Genomic DNA, 20778 nt, shown 5'->3' on the forward strand with positions numbered 1-20778 from the left:
CCTTTTGTTTCTTCTTCAGTACATGGGAAATTAAGGGGGATTATTTAGTTTCCAAATACTTGGGGATTTTTCAGATATCTTTCTGTTGTTAATTTCTTTTTTTCTTTTCTTTTTGAGACGGAGTCTTGTTCTGTCACCCAGACTGGAGTGCAGTAGCATGATCTAGGCTCACTGCAACCTCCACCTCCCAGTTTCAAGCGATTCTCCAGCCTCAGCCTCCTAAGTAGCTAGGACGACAGGCATGTGTCACCATGCCTGGCTAATTTTTGTGTTTTTAGTAGAGATGGGGGTTTCACCATATTGGTCAGGCTGGTCTTGAACTCCTGACCTCATGATCTGCCTGCCTCAGCCCCCCAAGGTGCTGAGATTACAGGTGTGAGCCACCATGCCTGGCTGTTGATTTCTAATATAATTCCACTGTGGTCAGAGAATGTGCTTTGAGTGACTTGAATCCTTTTAAATATATTGTAACTTTTGGCCAGGTATGGTGGGCCATGCTTGTCATTCCAGCTACTTGGGAGGCTGAGGCAGGAGAATTCCTTGAACCTGGGAGGTGGAGGTTGCCGTGAGCTGAGATCGTGCCACTGGACTCCAGCCTGGGTGACAGAGCAAGACTCTGTCTCCAAAATACATATATAAATAAAATAATAAAAAAATATATATATATTGTAATTTTTGGCCTAGAAAATGGTGGACTGTCCTATAAAAGTCAGTTTGTTGGTAGTGTTGCTCAAGTTGTCTAATATTCCTAATGTTTTTTGTCCACCTGCTGAGCTGGGAGAGGAATGTCTGACATCTTAGAGTGTAATTGTGGATTTTACCATATTCCTTCAGTTCTATCAGTGCTTGCTTCCTGGATTTTTATTACCTGTCATTAAGTGCATATACTTTTAGGGTTTTTATGTCCTTTGGGTAATTTAAAAAAAAAATTTTTTTTTGAGACTGAGTCTTACTCTGTCACTAGGGTGGACTGCAGTGGCACAATCTTGGCTCACTGCAACCTCTGGCTCCCCAGTTAAAGCGATTCTCCTGCCTCAGCCTCCTGAGTAGCTGGGATTATAGGCATGCACCACCATGCCCGGCTAATTTTTGTATTTTTAGTGGAGTCGGGGTTTCACCATGTTGGCCAGGATGGTCTCGATCTCCTGACCTCGTGATCCCCCGACCTCGTGATCCCCCTGCCTTGGCCTCCCAAAGTACTGGGATTACAGGTATGAGTCACTGCACCTGGCCAGGATTTTGCCAATTTATCATGAAACGATCTTACTTACCTCTGGTTATATTCTTAGCTCTGAAATACACTTTGGCTGATAGTAACGTAGTCACTCCAGATTTCTTCTTCCTTTTTACTTTTTGTTTTTTCTTGAGATGGAATCTTGCTCTGTCACTCAGGCTGGAGTGCAGTGGTATGATCTTGGCTCACTGCAACCTCCATCTCCTGGGTTCAAGCAGTTCTCCTGTTCAGCCTCCAGAGTAGCTGGGATCACAGATGCCCATCTCTACACTTGGCTAATTTTCATATTTTTATTAGAGATGGGATTTTGCCATGTTGGCCAGGCTGGTCTCCAACTCCTGACCTCAAGTGATCTGCCTGCCTTGCCCTCTCAAAGTGCTGGGATTACAGGTGTGAGCCACCCCCCCAGCCTCCTTCATCTTTCTTTTTGTTAGAGACAAGGTCTCACTAGGCTGCCCACTCTGGACATGAACTTCTGGGCTTAAGTGATTGTTCCATCTCAGCCTCCCAAGTAGCTGGGTGTACAGGGGCATCCCGCTGTGCCCGGCCAGATTTCCTTTGAGTAGTGTCAGTGTGGTATATCTTTCCCTATCCTTTTACTTTTAACATCATTGTGTCTTCTTTATATTTGATGTGTGTTTCTTCTAGGCAGCATATAGATGGGTATTGCTTTTTTGGCCCAATCTGACAAGCTTTGCCTTTTAGGTGGGATGTTTAGAATATTTACATTTAATGTGATTATTAAAATGATGGGGTTTAGATCCACCATCTTACTATGTGTCTTTGACTCATCTCATTTTTATTTCTCCCTTTTTCTCTACTTTTCTTTTCTTTTCTTTTTTTTTTTTTTTTGAGACAGAGTCTCGCTCTGTTGCCAGGCGCCAGGCTGTGGTGCAGTGGCGCGATTTCGGCTCACTGCAACCTCCACCTCCTGGGTTCAAGCAATTCTCCTGCCTCAGCCTCCCGAGTAGCTGGGATTACAGGCGAGAGCCACCACGTCTAGCTAATTTTTGTATTTTTTAGTAGAGATGGGGTTTCACCATGTTGGCCAGGATGGTCTCAATCTCTTGACTTCATGATCCACCCACCTCTGCCTCCCAAAGTGCTGGGATTACAGGCATGAGCCCTGTGCCTGGCCTTCTCTGCTTTTTTCAGGGGTTAATTTTTAAATTCTATTTGTTTCCTTTGTTGTATTAGCTGTAATTATTTTAATGGTTGCTTTCAGATTTATACTATATATTTTTAACTTGTCACTAACTTCCAGTGATATCTTGCAACCTCATATATATTCAAAGAAACTTACGACATTACATTTCCATTTCCCTTCCAGCCATTGTCCTATTGTTGTTACATATTTTAATTTTTCATATGATATAAACCCTACAATACATTTTTTTGCATTGGTCAGATGATTATCAAGCAGGTGGATCACCTGAGGTTAAGAGTTCAAGACCAGCCTGGCCGACATGATAAAACATTTCTACTAAAGATACAAAAATTAGCCAGGTGTGTTACTGCATGTCTGTAATCCTGGCTACTCTGGAGGCTGAGGCACAAGAACTGCTTGAACCACGGAGGCAGAAGTTGCAGTGAGCTGAGATTATGCCACTGCACTCCAGCCTGGGAGACAGAGTGAGACTTTGTCTCAAAAAATAAAATAAAATAGATGATAATCTTTGAAAGATATTTAAATAATAAGGAAAACATTTTTGAGACATGGTCTTGTTCTGTCACCCACTGCTACCACACACAACTGGCTATTTATTTATTTATTTATTTTAGACAGTATCTCGCTCTGTCTCCCAGGCTGGAGTGCAGTGGTGAAATCTTGGCTCACTGCAACCTCTGCCTTTCAGGTTCCAGCAATTCTCTTGCCTCAACCTCCTGAGTAGCTGGGATTACAGGCGCCTGCCACCATATCCAACTAATTTTTGTATTTTTTAGTAGAGACGGGGTTTCGCCATGTTGGCCAGGCTGGTCTCAAACTCCTGGTATCAAATGAGCCGCCCTCCTTGGCCTGCCAAACTGCTGGGATTGACCCTGCCCCAGGTCAATTTTGATTTTTCCCATCTCTCTATAGCAGTCATAATTTCCTGCATGTTTTCATGCTGATTTTTTTTTTTTTTTTTTTTTTAGATGGAGTCTCACTCTATTGCCAGGCTGGAGTGCAGTGGCACGATCTTGGCTCACTGCAACCTCTGCCTCCCGGGTTCAAGCGATTTGCTTGCCTCAGCCTCCTGAGTAGCTGGGACTATAGGCGCGTGCCACCATGCCCAGCTAATTTTTGTATTTTTAGTAGAGATGAGGTTTCACCACGTTGGCCAGGATGGTCTCGATCTCTTGACCTCATGATCCGCCTGCCCCAGCCTTCCAAGTGTTGGGATTACAGGCATGAGCCACCGAACCCAGCCCATGCCTGGTATTTTTTTTTTTTACTGGATATTCAACATTTCATAGTCTACCTTGTTCGGAGCTAGATATTTTTGTATACCTATAAATATCTTTGCATTTGTTTCTGGGATGTGATTAAGTTACTTGGAAACTGTGTAGTCCTTTTTTCTTTCTTTTTCTTTTTTTTGAGATAGGGTCTCACTCTGCCACCCAGGCTGGAGTGCCATGGTATGATCTTGGCTCACTGCTGTCTTGGCCCCCCTGGGCTCAAGTGATCCTCCAACTCAGCCTACCAAGTAGCTGGGACCACAGGCACCACCACCACATCTGGTGACTTTTTGGATTTTTGTGGAGATGGAGTTTTGCCATGTTGCCCAGGCTACTCTCAAACTCCTGGGCTCAAGTGATCTGCCTGCCTCGGCCTCCCAAAGTGCTGGTTTGCAGGTGTGAGCCCCCACATCTGGCTGTGGGTCTTGTTACTGAGTGGGGTTTGGTGGAAACTGAACTGTATTTAGTGTTGTGATGTTTCTTCCTTACTACAAGATGATACCATCTTCCCACCCTAACGATGCTCCCACTGTGGCTGCCGGACACAGGCGCGATTCCCATCCCTGCATGGGCTCTCATCCTGGGTGGGCTCTCATCCTGAGTGGGTCTTTCCCTGGTGGTGAGTGTCTTCTTCACACTCCACACTGATCTGTGCTTAGCCTCAAGGAGGCCCCTCTGTGGGTGTCTGGGCTTCTCTGTGCACCCACTCTCCAGCACTCTGGAGCACCTGTCAGCTCCAGCCACCTGCCTGGCCACCTCTTTCTTCCCAGGTGAGGGAGACGGCAGGTGGCTGCCTGAGTTCCCTTTCTCTTCACTGTGCCTGGGCGGTGGGCGGGACAGTCCTGGCTGCCAGGTGGGTTCCCCTCTCTCCAGCACCACGTCCGCGGTTGCGTGAGCCCAGTGCCTTGCGTGCCGTTTTCACATATATTTGTCTGTTTTTTTGGTTGTTGCAGCTGAGAGTGTGTAAGTCCGACCCGTCACTTCATCTCAATTCTCTGCCAGGCCCCCTCCACTGCACCCGTCCCCGTCAGTCCTACACCTGCTGCCGAGATGCCGCCTCTGCGAGGCCTGGCCTGCCTCTGCTGCCCTGGGGCAGGTGCCCTGGGGCGGCCAGCGAGGGCCCGTGGGGCTCACCTGGGCTGGGCAGGTGGCGACAAGAGCCTGTCTCCCCGCGTCGCCTCCTGAGTCGGCTGCGGAGGGCCAAGAGCCCAGGGTGGCTGGCCGTCCCGTTTCAGCTTTAAGGGCGGGACTCCGCTCCGCGCCACCTGACCCGAAGGGCCGTGGGAGCCGGGGAGGGCCCCGTCCCCGTTCCGGGGGTGGGCGAGGGGCGGGGGGCTTCCGGGGGCGGGTCCCGGGACAGCTGCGGGCTGGGACGTGGCGGGCGGGCGGGGAGGAAACGGGAGGGAAGGAAGGAGAGGGAAGGGGAGGGAACGGGAGGGGAGGGGAGGGGAGGGGAGGGGAGGGAAGGGGAGGGAACGGGAGGGGAGGGGAGGAAAAACGCCTCGGGAGCCTCCGCGCCGCCGCCAGAGGGCAGCGCGTGCCCGCGCGGGAGGACCCCGGCCCCGCCCCCTCCTCGTCCAGGCCCCTCCCCTCCCCGCCCAGACCCCCGCCCCTCTCCCCGCCCCGCCCTTCCCCCTCTCCTCGTCCAGGCCCCGCCCCCTCATCGCCAGGCCCCCGCCCTCTTCCCCGCCCCCGGGCCGCCCCCTGCCCGTGTCCCTCCCACTGCCCGCCCGATCCCAGTGCCGGCACCTGCACGCTCGCTGCTTCTGCACCGCAGGCTTGCAGCCACCTTTCCGCACACCTGTCCCCTTTTCACGCACCTGTGCCCGGCAGCCCGCACACCTGTCTACTCGCCGGCTGTCCGCGAAGTTCAGCGCCGCCCTCCCACTAGCGTGGAACCGCCCCACCCACCTGTCCGCGACCGCGGCGCTGGCCAGGAAGGCGGCAGGTGGGCCCTGGCGCTCCATGCTCCCTGTGGACAGGGCCGCGGAGGGGACGCAGGATGTTGTGCCGCTGAGAGGATCACGCAGCGATCCCGAGACCCTTCCCAGGGGCAGAGCGGCAACTGCGCCACCGAGGGCAGGACGGGTGGGCGGGGTGCACCGCCATCCGCCCTCGAGACGCCCACGCTGGCCCAGAGATGGGATTTGGGTTGCAGAACGCTGGGCTGGGAACCAGCGGCTTGGGATGGCCGTTTGGGCCTTGAGGAGTCCCAGACCCCTGACAGCTGGCGCCCCCCACGCCCCGCCCAGCTCTCCTGGGCCCGGGGACACCGGCTGCGAGGCCTCTCCAGTTTCAGTCTTCCCTGGGAGGGCTTCCCGGAAAAGAGGGCTTCTGACCCCAAAAAGAGGCTGCTCTGGGGATGGAGAAGGTGCTGGGTGCTGACCCCTGCGGAGTTGGGGGTGTGAGGCGGGAGGTGGGCAGGCCTTGGGGCTTGTGCAGAGAGGACTTCGAGACGCGGCAGGATGCGGGGGGCCACGGGGCGGCTGGAGGGCGCCCTGGGAGCCCTGCGTGCTGGCCCTGAGCCGGGGTGGCGGGCGAGGCGCGTGGAGGAAGAGGCGTGAAGAGCGGGGCGCACGGGTGAGTCACCTGTCTTCTCCGCGCCTCCGTCTCTTCCTCTGTTCCTGGGGCCGCCTGCCCGGGAGCGGGGATTAAATCGGACGCCGGCGTCTGTTATGATGAGGAAGGCCCTTGTCACTCTAGTCCCTAGCAGGTGAGAGGCGGGAGGCCTCAAGTGGGAACGTACCTACGGCCGAGGGCACCGGGGAACCCGAGCCATATCCCCCGCCCCGTCAGGACCTCTGCCTGCATCGCCGAGGCCGTCTCCACCATCCTGGCCCCGGCAGTTTCGCTGGGCGAAGCCCCGCTTCTCCCTTCTGCTCCCGGAGACACTCCCGGGGCGCGGACCTGCAGGACTTGAAGCGCCTGGAGCCGTCCCATTCGCCTCCTTCTGAGCAAGCAGAGAGCGGTCCAGGCCGGGAACGGGGCTGCGCAGAGGTCAGGCGGCCGCGCGCCCGGCCGGAGCCTGCTCTGGGGGTCGCGGGGATGCCCAGGGAGGTGGGCACCCAGACCTGGGCGCGCACGGGCGCAGGTGTGGGGAGGGCGCGGCGGCTCCCGGCCGGTCCTAGGGGCTTGCGGGACCCAAGGACTCGCGGGCGGGGCCGGGGGCGCGGCGAGGCCGGGCGGGGGCGGGGCCGCGCCGGGGGAAGCCGCCCGCCCGCGGGGCCGCCTGCACCGCGAGGGTTAAGGCCCGGAGCCCGGCGGGGCGGGGGCGGTGCGCGCGCGCGGATTGGGGAAAAGTTTGGCGGCGGGGCGGGGCGCGGGGCGGGCCGGCGCGCGCGGATTGGCCGGAAGTTGTGCCGGGGGCGGGGCGCGCGGCGGGCTCGGCGCTCGCTCCGGTAGAGTTGACAAAGCCCCGCAGGGAAGGACGCCTCGCGGCGCGGCGCCCCGGGCCCCTCGCCCCGCCGCCCCGGGACCCCGGCCCCGGACCCCCGGCCCGCGGACTTGCTCCCCGCCGCCCGCCCGGCTCGAGACCCCGCGCCCCGAGCGCCCGAGCCCGGACCCCGACCCGGCCGGAGCCGCCCTAGCCCAGGTAGCGCCGCCCCGCCCCGAGGCCGGGCCCGGGGGCGCTGGGCGGTGGGATGCGGCGTCCGGGGCGGCGATGACCGCGGAGCGCATGCTGCGGGCCTGGCCGTGACCCCGCTGCCCGCCCGCCGAGGTGAGCCCCCCCGCGCGCGTCTGCGACCCCAGGTGGGCACACCGGGGAGGGTCGGGGGCCTGGGGCGGGGGCGGGGCGGGTCCGGAGCCCCCGCTGCGCGGCCGCTGGGCACGGGTCACGAGCGCCGCCACCGCCGCTCCCGCAGGCCCCCGGCCTGCTCCGCCCCCGCCCCCGCGCCCCACGTCCCACGTGGGCCCCCCAGCGCAAATTTGTCCGCTAATGGCGCAGGCGATTATCTGCGGGGTGCTGGGTGTTGTGTGTCCTGCGGGCAGAGCCGGAGTTACAAGTGCCAGGAATCCAGACGGTGTTTGGAGCGGGAGGGAGGCGGGGGAGCCCGGTAATTAGTGTAAACCCTTTGTCTGCCTTTGATACCCACAGCTTCTCCCCGCAGCGGCTTCCTCCGCCTGGAGCGCGGGCGGGGAGGGCCTGTGGGGGGACCAGACCCCTGATCGCCGCTGCCCGGGACTGGGGTGGTGGCAGCTCTGGGGCCCCGGGCCCGGGCCGGAGAGCAGTATCCTCCAGTTCTGCGCCTGGGTGACTGCGCCCCCAATGCCCCCAGGTCCGGACAGGCCGAGATGACGCCGAGCCCCGCGTTGCTGCTCCTGCTGCCGCCGCTGCTGCTGGGGGCCCTCCCACCGGCCGCCGCCGCCCGAGGTGAGTTCTGGCGCCCTTCCCGGCCAGCCTGGCCTCCGCCAGCGCCGCCCCCTTCCCGCCCAGCCCTGAACCCTGCCACAGTACCCGCCTGGCACGCGCCGTGCCGCGCCCCTGCCGCTCCGCTCACCAAGCCCCTGTCCCTCCAGGGCCCCCTCACCCACAGGCTGTCCACAGCACCCACCAGCGCTCCCGCAGCTGGCTGGAGGGTCCCTCTCACTCCCTCACTCATGCTTGCTGGCCAGATGGGCTCTAGCCCTGGCCCACCAGGACAGGCTCCTGGTCTTGCAAACACTTTCACACTCATACCTGCAGCCCAGGGCAGATGGTCACCTGTGGATTCTTGGGGAGTGGGCTGTTTGTGGCCACAGTGGACCCAATTAGGACTCTGGGAGCCTGCAGAGACCCCCACAGAGGCCAGGATGGGCATTGGGAGATATTGGTGACATACTTGGTGTCCGGGACTGAAACTGACACGCACACCCCCAGTTCCCCAGTTCCCTAGTCCCCCAGCCAACCTAGCTGTGCTCCCTGGGCCTCACCATCCCCAGGCAGGTGGTGCAGGGTGGAGGCTGTATGGACAAGTCCCCAGAGCCATACGCACCCCAGGACTGCGTGCCTGTGGGCACCCACTGCACCATGGCCTGGTGTGTTCTCACACCTCCGACCTCCAGGTGGGCAGCCATGCCCCAGGTCCCAGCCCCAGCAAGGGCATCCGGACTTGATGGGTGATGTGTGCCTGCAGACTCCCGCCCGCCATGTTCCAGGATCTGGGCACAGTGCTGGCTGCCCCCATGACTAGGCGGGACCTGTGGCCAGGCCGGCCCTTCGGGTGTACTGACCACTCAGGATTGTCCGCGCTGTGTCCACCAGTCCTCTTTGAGGCTTCGCACCCCTCCCCTGCCGCCCAGCAAGTGCGACGCATCCAACCTGGCCTTATATGGGCACATTTGGGTGTTGGGTGGCGGGCGGCGGCCCAGGTGGGCCTTATGCCACAGCCCCCCCCGCCTGCCCACACGGGCCTGGCCGAGCGGCTGTTCTGAGGGCCCAGCGGCGTCCTGGGCTGTGTGGGCACTCAGGCCATGCTGGGCGAGCCCCCACCACGGCCAGCGGCCTGGACTTGCATTCTCTTTGATCTGTTTGGCCTCCCCATCCCTGCACCTGCCTGTCCTCTGGCCACTCAGCCAGGGAGGCTCTGGAGGCCTCTGCCCTGGACTGGGGCTGAGGCTGACTGGTGGATGGCAGCGGTCAGCGATGGCAGCAGTCAGCAGAGACTGCCTCTTGGCGAAGATGCCCCAGCAGCCACCCCCTCCACCTTCATCGTCCTCAGCCTCGGCCTTGGGGCCGAGGATATCTAGCCCTGACTTTGCGTGGCAAAGGCCCTGGTGGCACTGGGGAGCTGGGATTGAACTGCTTTCCAAGGGCAGGGGCCTCTGTGGTTTGGGTGGAGGTGGGGAGGACGTTCTTCCGGACTGTGCTGACTTTTCCCCAGCCCAGCCTGGGCTCCACGCAAGGGCCTTCACGTGTGTCCCTCCCACTCTGTGAACAGGCCCAGTGTGCACCTCCGTTAGGCGGAGGACCAGCACGCAGAGGGCCTGGGAGATTTTTGAAAGACATTTTCCGCTGTGTCGTAAGTTCTGGAATCTGCACATCGCTAGACTCGGATCATATTTAAAAAGTTCCTCTTTTCCCAAAGTTTCACAATCTTGGTGGATTTGTCTTAGACTGCTTTTCTTTTTCCAACTTGAAAAAAGATAGGAATTGGCCTTCTCCGTTTCCATTTGATTTCTCCCAGTGGGAACCTGCAAGGTTCTGGCTAAAACGCCTTTCACAAATAACTCTGAAGGAAGTCGTTTCAGGGCTTTCTGAGAAGTGCCACCTTTGAACTTTTGCAAGCATGGCCTTGGGGACCAGCTCTGAGCAGCCTGCCTGGAAGGCCACTCCCCTGCACTCTGCACACGGCCAGCTGCTGTGGGCAAGCAGAGCCCTGACCCAGGTGGGCAGGGTGCCTGTCGGGGGTGCCCATGCTTGGGGGGTGGCATGGTCAGGGTCGGCTCCCTATGGGGGCAGGAGTTGGAGGGGTGTGTGACTCAGGGAAGGGAGAGCTGTGGGTGCACAGTGCTGACCTTGGCCCCCAGCCAGGGCTCAGGGCTCTCTTCCCTTGCCCCAGGCCCCTCCGGGCAGTGGCTGGCTAGTGTGCATCGGGCTGAGGTGGATGTGTGGGAGCTCGGCCCAGCCACTGCAAGGTGGGAAATCGGGCCAGCCGCCCCGTTTCCATCTCGGGGCCCCACTCCTGGAAGGGAAAATAAATCACTGTCCCCTTGGGGGGAGGGAGGGAGCGGTGAACAAAGTCGCCTTTGGCTGGGCCTGGAAACACCGACCGCAGACTCCTTTATCCATTGTGGGGGAATCAATGGGCCTCCGGGCTCCCTTTCAGCCGCAGGCCCCGCGCCGGCCCCGTCGAGGGGAAATGTTGGTTTTTCCCCAGTTGCGGCCTCCAGCCCCTGGCTTGCCCAACCTGGCTCAGGAACCGCGGCCGTGCTGGGAGAGGTGGGCTGTGCCCGCAGGCTGGATCCCGGCTGTGGCACGCTGGCCCTCTGCAGCCCAGGCCTGCTGCTTGGTCCAAGTGGCCTCCTTTGCCCCATCTGGGCCTTTGCCAGTGACTCCAGGCCTGGTGTGTCCAGGCGACAGCCTCAGTGGGCGGTCAGCACAGGAGGGAGAGGTGTGCCCGCGCCCCACATGCCCCCTCCAGGGCTGCACCCCGTGCTTGCCTGCCACTCTCCCTGGCGGCCGTCCCTGGAGCTGCTGGTCAAGCCCCAGGGTGCCTGGCCTGGCTGCCCTCTGTAGGCAGCTCCAAGGTAGGCCACAGCCCCAGGGCCCACAGTCCAGGATGGCCAGGACAGGGCGAAGCAGGGGATAGGAGAGGAGGGGCCTCAGGCCAGGAAAGGCCTAACAGGGGAGGTGGGCACCAGTCCCCTTGAAGCTAGTTGGCATGGGTGGGGGTCTCCCTTCAGGACATTGTCTCTTGAGGTGGGGGGCGGGGGGCTCCCATCTTGGCAGAAAGCCCAGCCACTTTTCTTCTTGCCTGGTGCTGTTAAGGGGCTGAGGAGTGAATATTGGCCGTGCAGTGACTGGGGAGGAGGGAGCCGGGCTGCCACACTGCTGTGCGGCGTGGGGCCCACTGGGCATGGTGGCACTCTCTGGGCTTCTAAGACTGTGAGCCCCAGGGCAGCCTCATGTCTCCCTGGAGAGCTCAGGTTCCTTCTCCAGGCCTACTGGCCAGTGGCTCCTGGCCTGCCCTCTGCACGCCCGATAACCTTCCTGCCCTGTTCCTAGTAGGGACTGCAGAACTTGGTCTGGAGCGCAGCACCACGCCCTTGACGCAGACATCACTGTCCCCGAGGGCCAGGCGGCTGTGCCTGTGCCCTGCAGGCACCTGGGGAGCTGCAGCTGAAGGCCCAGTGCCCTCCTGTCCCCAGCCCTGTCCTTGAGAAGTCCACCATGTGAGTGGGAGTGAGGGCCTCTGGCCTGGTGGTAGTGCCTGGCACGCCTGGGCTGCTCGGTGGTTGGGGCAGCCCCACCTGGGGACCAAGAGCCCCTTGGCAGGCGTCAGGGTATCAGCTAACCCCAACCTCTGGCCTCTGGGGTTCTGGGCTCAGGAAATGTTCTTGTTGACACTTCTGAAGTAGGAAAGGCTTGCCAAGGTCAGCAGGCAGAGCTCCTTGTGGGAGGTGGAGGTGGAGGCCCCAAGTTCCGGGCAGGGGAGGCCTGGGGGCTGCAGCCAGACAGGCTGGGGTCTTGAGGTGGCAGTGGGGGCCGCATGAAGCCGGGGGGGCCAGGGAGATCTGGACTGGGGTGGGTATGGAGGGGTCCTTGCCTGGTGAGGTCTGGACTGTGAAGGATCTGGAGGGGTCCTTGCCTGCTTTAACACTGTGTGAGGTTCTCTCCAGGGCATGGCACTGTCTGGTGATGCTCTGGTGCCCGCTGTGTGCCCTGGGGTGTTGAGGAGGGGGTAACAGTGCCCTGAGGCTGGGGTTGCAGAAGGTTGCCCCTGAAGGCTTCCAGAGGTGGCCCCCCAGCCTGCTGCCCTGCTGGGTGCCCAGGGCTGAGCAGTGTGGTGGACCACACCAGCTTGCCAGGCCACAGCCTATGGGGCACCCACCTACGCACGGGCCCCCAGTTCCCCTGCACATCCTGAGGGCCTCCTGGCTACCGGTGACTGTGCCCTGGGTCTGTGCATGCATGTGCACATGTGTGCCTGAGCATCCTGGGGCTGGGGCAGGGCCTGGCCCTGGCACCTGCTGGGCAGCAGGCTGTGTGGTGGTCACCTGTGCTCTGGCTCCTGGGCGTGGCCACTCTTGTTCTTGGCTTCCTGGGAGGGTACTCGGCCCTGGCACTGACTCTGGGGTTTCCTACTCACTCCTGCCCAGGGTGCCCCTGGGGGCCTGGCACAGCCACACAGCGGCCATCTGTGGGAGGGGCACTGTTTCTCCTCTTGGTAATCGGGGGGCTGTCAGCCACAGAAGTCTCAGCACCTGGGTTGGCTCTGCAGCCCCTTAGGGCACTGGCACCAGGTGTCCTGATTCTCCTCCCCACCCTTCTGGTCAAGGTGAGCCCCTTTCCCCAGGCCACTATGCTTCTCCGGAGGCGGGGGGTCTGGCCACCCCCACCCCGTGGCTAGGCCCCTGAGCTGAAATTTCTCCAGCTGGAAACTCGTGGGGCCACACAGGGCCCCTGGTTCCCAGGCAGCCTCGCTTCACTCTGGCCCAGTTCAGCTGCCAGGCCACCCTTTGTCCAGCCCCTCCATTCCAGGAGCCCAGAGTTGGCCAGTCAGGGCTGGGGTTGAGGGTCCCCACAGGGCCGGCCCCCAGCAGTCAGCTCCAACTGCCCCTCCCTCCCTGGCACACAGTGGCTCGGTCTGTCCCCATGGATGCCCCACTCCACCATGTTGTCAGCCAGCATCTGCCCTGGCATGGTGGGTGTTCCTTCCCCTGGAAGCCCCCGGCAACTGCACTGGGCCAGGAGTCCTGTCCACCCTGGGCCGGCGCTGCTGTGGCGCTGCAGGGGGACGGACACCACCGGCCTGGGCTGTAGAGACGTCTTGGGAGGTGCAGGGCGCACTGGAAAGTTGGTTGAGGCCATTTCCAGCTGTTTCCTGGTCCTAGCTTGTGCCCCTTCCCCCGCCCCCCGACAGAGGGGCCGTGCTGCCACACGTGTGCCCCTGCCTGTGCGCACCTCTCCCTGTGCCCGGGGCTGCATTCCTGGGGGAGCACTCCCTCCTTGCACCCTGTGGGCACCAGGCCCCACGGAGAGGAGCTGCCGCGGCCTCGGGAGGGAAGCCCCACAGCACAGGGTCGGAGTGCTTCGTCCTCTGTACCTGCTCTGGCTGGCCCCACTGCCATGCCGTTCTCCCTACAAATGGCCCCTGAGCGCCTGCTGTATGCCAGGCCTCTTGACATCACGAGCACGGGAGTGAGGCTTGGGTGTGGGTTCAGACCATGTGGCCAGGGCAGGCCCCTCCAGAAGAGACCGTTGGAGCCCTGGAGAAGCTTGGGCATGGGGGCGTCGGAGGGGGGATGCCAGACGGGGCAGGTGTGGGGAGCTGATCGATGGCCTGTGAAGGCTGGGGGAAGAGCAGGCTGCAGGGGGGTCCTGCCTGTGTCCCTCCAGACTCCAACCCAGGGCTTGCTCACCTCCACCCTCCCTGGGCCCTGGGAACGAGGAGCCTGTGTGTCTGGGTACAGTGTGTGTGACAGGGGGTGTGGGCAGGGCGGCCTCTGGCTGCTGCTTGGTTGTGGGCTTAGCTGCTGCTGTGGGAAACCCCTGCCCCTCCCCCTCCCCCAATTGTGTTTTTTACAGCTGGGTGGGGGGAGAAGAAAGAGGGTGGGGGAGGGGTTGGCAGCATCCCCCTCTTGGCCCACAGCCTCTGAGTCTTTCTCCACAACCAACAGCAGTGAGATCCTGTCTCAGCCTCAGTTTACCCTTATGTCTGGCTCCCACGTGGCCCTTGGTGTCCTGCCGGTGCTGGGACCTCTTGGCTGTGGCTGAGTGTGTGTGTAGGGCGTGGGGTGTGCTGGAGAAGGAGGTGGGGGGTGTCCTGGTGGGTGGACGGCCCTGGGGGCTGCTGTCCGGCCCCAGTGGAGCCCCGACACTGGCTCCCTGTGTCTCCTCTGCTGCAGGGCAGGGTAGAGCAGCTGGTCTCCCTACCAGGTACCTGTGCCCTCGGGTCCTGCCTCAGTTTCCCCATAGGACATCCGTCCAGGTGGCATGGGCTTGCCTGAACACAGAGCCTGGGCCACTGTCCTGGTACACTCAATTCCCAGGAATCTGGGGGCTGGGCTTCCTCCTGGCAGGCCGTCCTGCGGGGGTCTTGGGCCTGCCACGGTAGGGGGTCCAGGGATCCCAGGTGGGGGTGGGGTAGGCTGGGCGAGCAGTAGGGAGGGAGGCTGTTTGCTTTAGGATAAGGCTGGCTCCTCTGGCCTGGCTGCCGCCGCCTGTGCCCACAGCATTTGCAGGCCGGCCCTGGGGTGTCCACGCTTCCGGCCGTACAGGTTGCTTGGCTCTGCACTCTTTCTTAGCAGTGCCCACGAGCAGGGGTCCTGCCTCCCGTCTGTGCGTGTCATCCTGCGCCTCCCACCTGCCCATGGGGACCCCTGCCTTCCCAAGCCTTGCTCGTGTCTGCCTGTGGCAGGGCGGGGGCTGGGACTGGGGCTGGAACTGGAGGGGGCCCCTCCCCGATGTGCGGCTGGGGCTTCTCAGCCTCTGAGGAGGGCTCCCTCCTGGATATGGGGGGCTGGGTCAGTGTGCCCCCCTAGGACAGGGCCAGGCACTGGCTCTCTTGCTCCTGCTGGGCAGTTGTGTGGGTGAACGCTCATGTCGGCCCCCCCACTGGGAGGCCCTGTGGGTGGTGGGATTTCAGGCAGCAACAGGTGCTGGTGGGGTCGCCCTAGGGTGGTGCTGGGACCTGAGCAGGCTGGGAAGGGGTCAGGAGCCCGTGCTGTGGGCCCTACAGCCGCTTCCTCCCCGGGAGAATTTCGCCGGAGCTGCCCCCAGCCCTGGGCAGCTTCCAGGAGAACCACCCTGAGCGGGTGGGCTGGCAGCCCCCCACAGCCACTGTCTCATTTCCTTTCTGGGAGCTGCAGGGAGGGAGGGAAGGAGGGGCTGTGGGGCTGGGGCTCAGGGCCTGGGTGGGAGAGTTCTAAGTTGAGGGAGAGATAGGGGTCAGAGATGAGAGCCCCGCATGTCTTCTCAGAGAGGCCGGGGTGGGCCGGTGGGCCAGGGCTGGGAGGAATCCCTCTGTCCACAGCCCCAGCCCCACCCCCACCCTGTATATTTCTGGTCATGGAGTGAGGAGACTCCACGTCCCCATTCCCAGTGGGCCGGATGATGCTGGTGGGATCAGAACCCAGAGGCTCTGGGCCACACCCCCTGTGCTATCAGTGCCCTTGGGAGGCCTCCAGAGAGGTGATAAGAATTCTCCATGAGGGTCCCTGTCCCCAGACTTGGGGGTCACAGTGGGAGCTGCTGCCCGAGTGTCTGAAGACGCCCGTGGAAGATGCTGCGGGGCCATTGCTAACCCCGTTGAGACGGCTTGGGGTGCTGCTGCCCCTCAGAGTCTCTGCATGCAGTCCGGATGCTCCCAGACAGCACTGGCTGTGGTGCAGGATGGACACCGTCCCCCATGGGCTGGCAAGGGGTGCCCTGGGAACCATGGGTGCCTGCGGCCCCTCTCAGATGTGCAGAGCAGCGGGTGGGCAGTGATGAGGCACGGTGGGAGCCGCGGTGGCCGCTGTAAGGCTACTTGGCATTGGAAGCAGCACGTGGGGCGTTGGGGATGCACGGCCCTCCTCTCTCAGGAGCTCCGTCCAGGTGCAGGCCTGCGGTGGGTGCCCCGAGTTTGTGAGGCCTGCAGGGTTGTATTCTAGACCTCCCCTGGCTGGCTAGGCCCTGGGGTTGGTCCCACACACTCAGGGCCCTGGCCCCGGCCTTAGCCCGGAGGCACCCAGGCAGGGGATGGGGTGGGGTGGAGGCCCAGCCAGGGTGGGAGTGGGTTTCTTTCGGCCGGGAAGGGAGCCGTGGCTTAGCCTGGGACTTTGCTTCTCCACGTAGGGTGGGTTGGGGCAGGTGGCCATGTGGAGCCCCAGCCTCTGTGCTCCAGTGGGTTTCACGGCAGGGTGGGGGATGTACTGGCTGTCAGCCAGACAGGAGCCAGCAGTGCCCAGGGCCAGCCCCAGCCACTGTCTCTGCAGTTTTGCCCTCTGACCCTAGGGCCTTGGGGTCATGCCCCTTCAAGGCTAAGGTGCCTGGCAGGGCACAGCCCTTGGGGTGGGCAGACAGACCTGGGCAGATACAGCCCCTGAACTGAGATCTCACGCTGACAGAGAAGTGGGTGCCACACAGACTCGTCCACACGTTGCATACCACAGGTGGCGGCCAAGCTGGGTGGGATGCAATAATGTGGGGTTGCTGCCCCGTGCCCGACCCAGCTGGGCCCTGGGCTGATGGTTGGGCAGGAGTTGGGTGAGGGGCCTGGGGCCTGTGTGGGACCCCCCGAGGCTGCCCTTATCCTTGGGGAACCGCTGCAGCCTCTGATCCCGGGTGGGCGGCTGCTTCCTGTGTGACCCGGAGGAGCCCCTGCTCTCCTGGCCACCAAATGCAGCAGTTTTGCATCCTCTGGGGACCCTACTCCCCTCTCGAGTCTCAAAGCACCAGCTTCTGGGGCTGTGGGGCCACCCCGGCCGCGAGAGGCTGCCAACATGGTGCTTGGTGGGCTGGTGCTGAGGCCTGGTGAGCGCGGGCAGCTGGGGTCGGGGTTGGGGGCAACCCAGGGGGACCTCGGGCCTGAGGTCTGCGCTGGGCTGTGGCTCCCCTCTTGGCCCCCCTCTGCTCCAGACCCCAACCCCCCCTTCGCTGACTGGCCCTGGCGCCACCTGCAGGCCCCCCGAGGATGGCGGACAAGGTGGTCCCGCAGCAGGTGGCCCGGCTGGGCCGAACCGTGCGGCTGCAGTGCCCGGTGGAGGGGGACCCACCGCCGCTGACCATGTGGACCAAGGACGGCCGCACCATCCACAGCGGCTGGAGCCGCTTCCGCGTGCTGCCCCAGGGGCTGAAGGTGAAGCAGGTGGAGCGGGAGGATGCCGGCGTGTACGTGTGCAAGGCCACCAACGGCTTCGGCAGCCTGAGTGTCAACTACACACTCACTGTGCTGGGTCAGTCGGGGCTGTGGTGAGAGGCCACAGGCTGGGTCGGAGTGGGAGGCGAGGGGCGGACAGGGACACACCTGGGGTCAGAGTCAGCCAGCCCTGGGTGGACAGCCTTCCCTCAGCGCCCTGCCTGGCCTTAGCTGGCTGCACCTCTGCCACCCCCCCGCTGCTGGGCCCCCTCCCCATCGGGCTGCAGCCCTGGGGCCTTCCTCTGGGCGAGGAGGGCAGGAGGCCGGGAGCCGTCGTCTGTGGTCCCACAGAAGGGCTGGGGCGAGGCCTTGGCAGGGTGTGCCAGGCGTCGGCTGTGACTTTGAGGCTCGGGTTTCGGAGTTCAGAGGGCCGCGGGATGCATGGCCTTTCTGTTCTCTTCTGTCCCTGGGGCCCAGGCACTGGGCTCGGACAGGTGTCCAGAGACACGCCCTCCATACATAGGGACCCCAGCACCCCGCCTGCTCTGCTGGGCTCCTGGGTGTGGGGCCCTCGGGTGGGGCTCCTGGGAGCCAGGCTGGCCTGTTTCTGAACACAGGAGCCTGGCCCCAGCCCCAGCTGGGTCTGGGGGTGCGGCCTGAGACAGCCTGGCCCCTGGTTCTGGGCTCAGAGGAGGAGCGGCTGTCACGGGGCTGATGGGGGGACATTCCACAGCACGCCCTGCCCCTCGGCATTGTGTGGAATGGGAACGCTGCGGCTGTCCCCGGCCCCACCCCACAGTCCTTTCAAGGGGGACGATGACCGGGTGGTGTGGGAGCCTTGTGTGTTCACCAGCCCTCGGCCCCTTGATGTGGGCTAGGGTTACCGCAGCTGCTGGCCGTGGCCTGGCTCCCTCCTCCCCCGAGGCCTACAGACCCCCCGGAGCCAGGGTGGGGGCCGGCCCTCCAGCCCTAGCCATGCCCATCAGGGTCACCTGTACCCAGTGTGGGCCAGCGGCCCTTGCCCAGCTGTCCCTGGGATTCTGGGATGTGGGTGTGTGGCGTGGCCCCCTTCCTGGCTTTGCAGGGCTGTCCTGGCTGGTGCTGGGGGTGCCAAGGGCCATGGGGGAGTTGGGGGGCTCCTCAGGGCCTCCCTCATCTGCCTTCCCTGTGTACCTCCATTTCTCTGCAGATGATGCTCGCCCGGGGAAGGAGAGCCTGGGGCCTGACGGCTCCTCTGGGGGTCAAGAGGACCCCGCCAGCCAGCAGTGGGGTGAGCAGGGGCCACCGTCTGCCGGGGTGGGGGCGTCTGTCCGTCCTGGCCCCTTGGGTGCTTCCCTGTCCTCTGACCTCGACGCCACCCCACCCCACAGCACGGCCCCGCTTCACACAGCCCTCCAAGATGAGGCGCCGGGTGATCGCACGGCCCGTGGGCAGCTCCGTGCGGCTCAAGTGCGTGGCCAGTGGGCACCCTCGGCCCGATATCACGTGGATGAAGGATGACCACGCCTTGACACGCCCAGAGGCCGGTGAGCCCAGGAGGAAGACATGGACGCTGAGCCTGAAGAACCTGCGGCCGGAGGACAGTGGCAAATACACCTGCCGTGTGTCAAACCGCATGGGTGCCATCAACGCCACCTACAAGGTGGATGTGATCCGTGAGTGTGGCCCAGGGCACTGGTGGGGCCTGGGGGGCTGGTGGGCCAGGGGTGTTGGCAGGGCCTGGGGGAGCTGGCAGAGCCTGGGGAGCTCTTGGTGTAGAATCCAGTGGCTCCCGGGAGCCTCGCCCATGTGCCACATTCTTGCAGAGCGGACCCGCTCCAAGCCTGTGCTCGCCGGCACGCACCCAGTGAACACGACGGTGGACTTCGGGGGGACCACGTCCTTACAGTGCAAGGTGCGCAGTGATGTGAAGCCCGTGATCCAGTGGCTGAAGCGGGTGGAGTACGGCGCTGAGGGCCGCCACAACTCCACCATCGATGTGGGCGGCCAGAAGTTCGTGGTGCTGCCCACGGCTGACGTGTGGTCGAGGCCCGATGGCTCCTACCTCAATAAGCTGCTCATCTCCCGCGCACGCCCAGATGATGCGGGCATGTACATCTGCCTCGGCGCCAACACCATGGGCTATAGCTTCCGCAGTGCCTTCCTCACTGTGCTGCCAGGTGTGTGGCCGCCAGGGCCCAGCCCCACCCCCCAGGCCCAGCATCTCACCCACTGGGTGGGATCACCCTCCCTCCCTCCCTCCCTCCTTCCTTCCCTGGGCTGTGCAGGCCAGGTCATCTGCCGGCTCAGGGACACCATCTCCACAGCCCCCGGGATGGGTCTGGGGCACTCTCCTGGTCCTTGTGCCAGCGTTCTCCTTCCCACCTCCTTTCCTCTCCCTCTTGCAGACCCAAAACCACCAGGGCCACCTGTGGCCTCCTCATCCACGGCCACTAGCCTGCCGTGGCCTGTGGTCATCGGCATCCCGGCCGGCGCTGTCTTCATACTGGGCACCGTGCTCCTGTGGCTCTGCCAGGCCAAGAAGAAGCCATGCACACCTGCTCCTGTGCCTCCTGTGCCGGGGCACCGCCCACTGGGGATGGCCCGTGACCGCGGTGGGGACAAAGACCTTCCCGTGTTGGCTGCCCTCGGTGCTGGCCCTGGTGTGGGGCTGTGTGAGGAGCATGGGTCTCTGGCAGCCCCCCAGCATCTGCTGGGCCCAGGCTCGGTTGCTGGCCCTAAATTGTACCCCAAACTCTACACGGACATCCACACGCACACTCACACACACTCACACACACACTCACATGTGGAGGGCAAGGTCCACCAGCACATCCACTATCAGTGCTAGATGGTCCCGCCTCTGCGGTGGGCACATGGCCCCGGCCAGATAGGCAGGCTGGGAGGATGGAGGACAGGCGGCAGACGAAGGGGGGCCCACGGCGAGGAGGCACGGCCAGCACCCTGGGGCACCCAGTGTAAAGCATAGCCCCTGGACATACACAGACAGAGACAAGCTGCCTGGACATCTACATACACACACGTGCACACACGGAGACATGCCTGAACCACACTCAGAACTATGCTGCCCTAACACACATGCACACAGACATGCCCGAACACACGCACACACAGATATGCCTGAACACACAGACATACCTGAACATGTGCACAGATATGCCTGAAGACAGACATGCCTGAACACGCACACAAAGATGCCTGAACATGCACACGCAGACATGCCTGAACACAGACATGCCTGAACATGCACACACAGATATGCCCGAACAGACACACACAGATACGCCTGAAAAGACACACACACAGATATGTCTGAACACACACACGCAAGACGTGCCTGAACATGCACACACAGACATGCCTGAATACAGACATGCCTGAACACGCACACACAGATATGCCTGAACACAGATACGCCTGAACAGACACAGATATGTCTGAACACACACACGACGTGCTCGAACATGCACACACAAGACATGCCTGAACACACACATAAGACATGCCCAAACGCACACACAGACATGCCTGAACATGCACACACATAGACATGCCTGAACACATGCAGACATGCCCGAACACACAGACATGCCTGAACACGCATGCACAGACATGCCTGAACAT

General features: G+C 62.1%; 1 protein-coding gene across 1 annotated transcript; it reads left to right on the forward strand.

The window, feature by feature from the left end:
• The first annotated feature begins 7278 nt into the window (after positions 1–7278).
• Positions 7279–20423, forward strand: FGFRL1 (fibroblast growth factor receptor like 1). The gene is made up of 7 exons (XM_032253893.1): positions 7279–7391; positions 7951–8045; positions 16979–17251; positions 18344–18424; positions 18525–18809; positions 18960–19313; positions 19542–20423. Exons 2-7 carry the CDS (start codon positions 7967–7969, stop codon positions 19982–19984), a joined length of 1515 nt encoding a protein of 504 aa, XP_032109784.1. The 5' UTR covers positions 7279–7391; positions 7951–7966; the 3' UTR covers positions 19985–20423.
• The last annotated feature ends 355 nt before the right edge of the window (positions 20424–20778 follow it).

The sequence above is a fragment of the Sapajus apella genome, unplaced genomic scaffold, assembly GCF_009761245.1.
Source record: "Sapajus apella isolate SASKATOON/1434 unplaced genomic scaffold, GSC_monkey_1.0 scaffold85, whole genome shotgun sequence".
Taxonomy (NCBI): domain Eukaryota; kingdom Metazoa; phylum Chordata; class Mammalia; order Primates; family Cebidae; genus Sapajus; species Sapajus apella.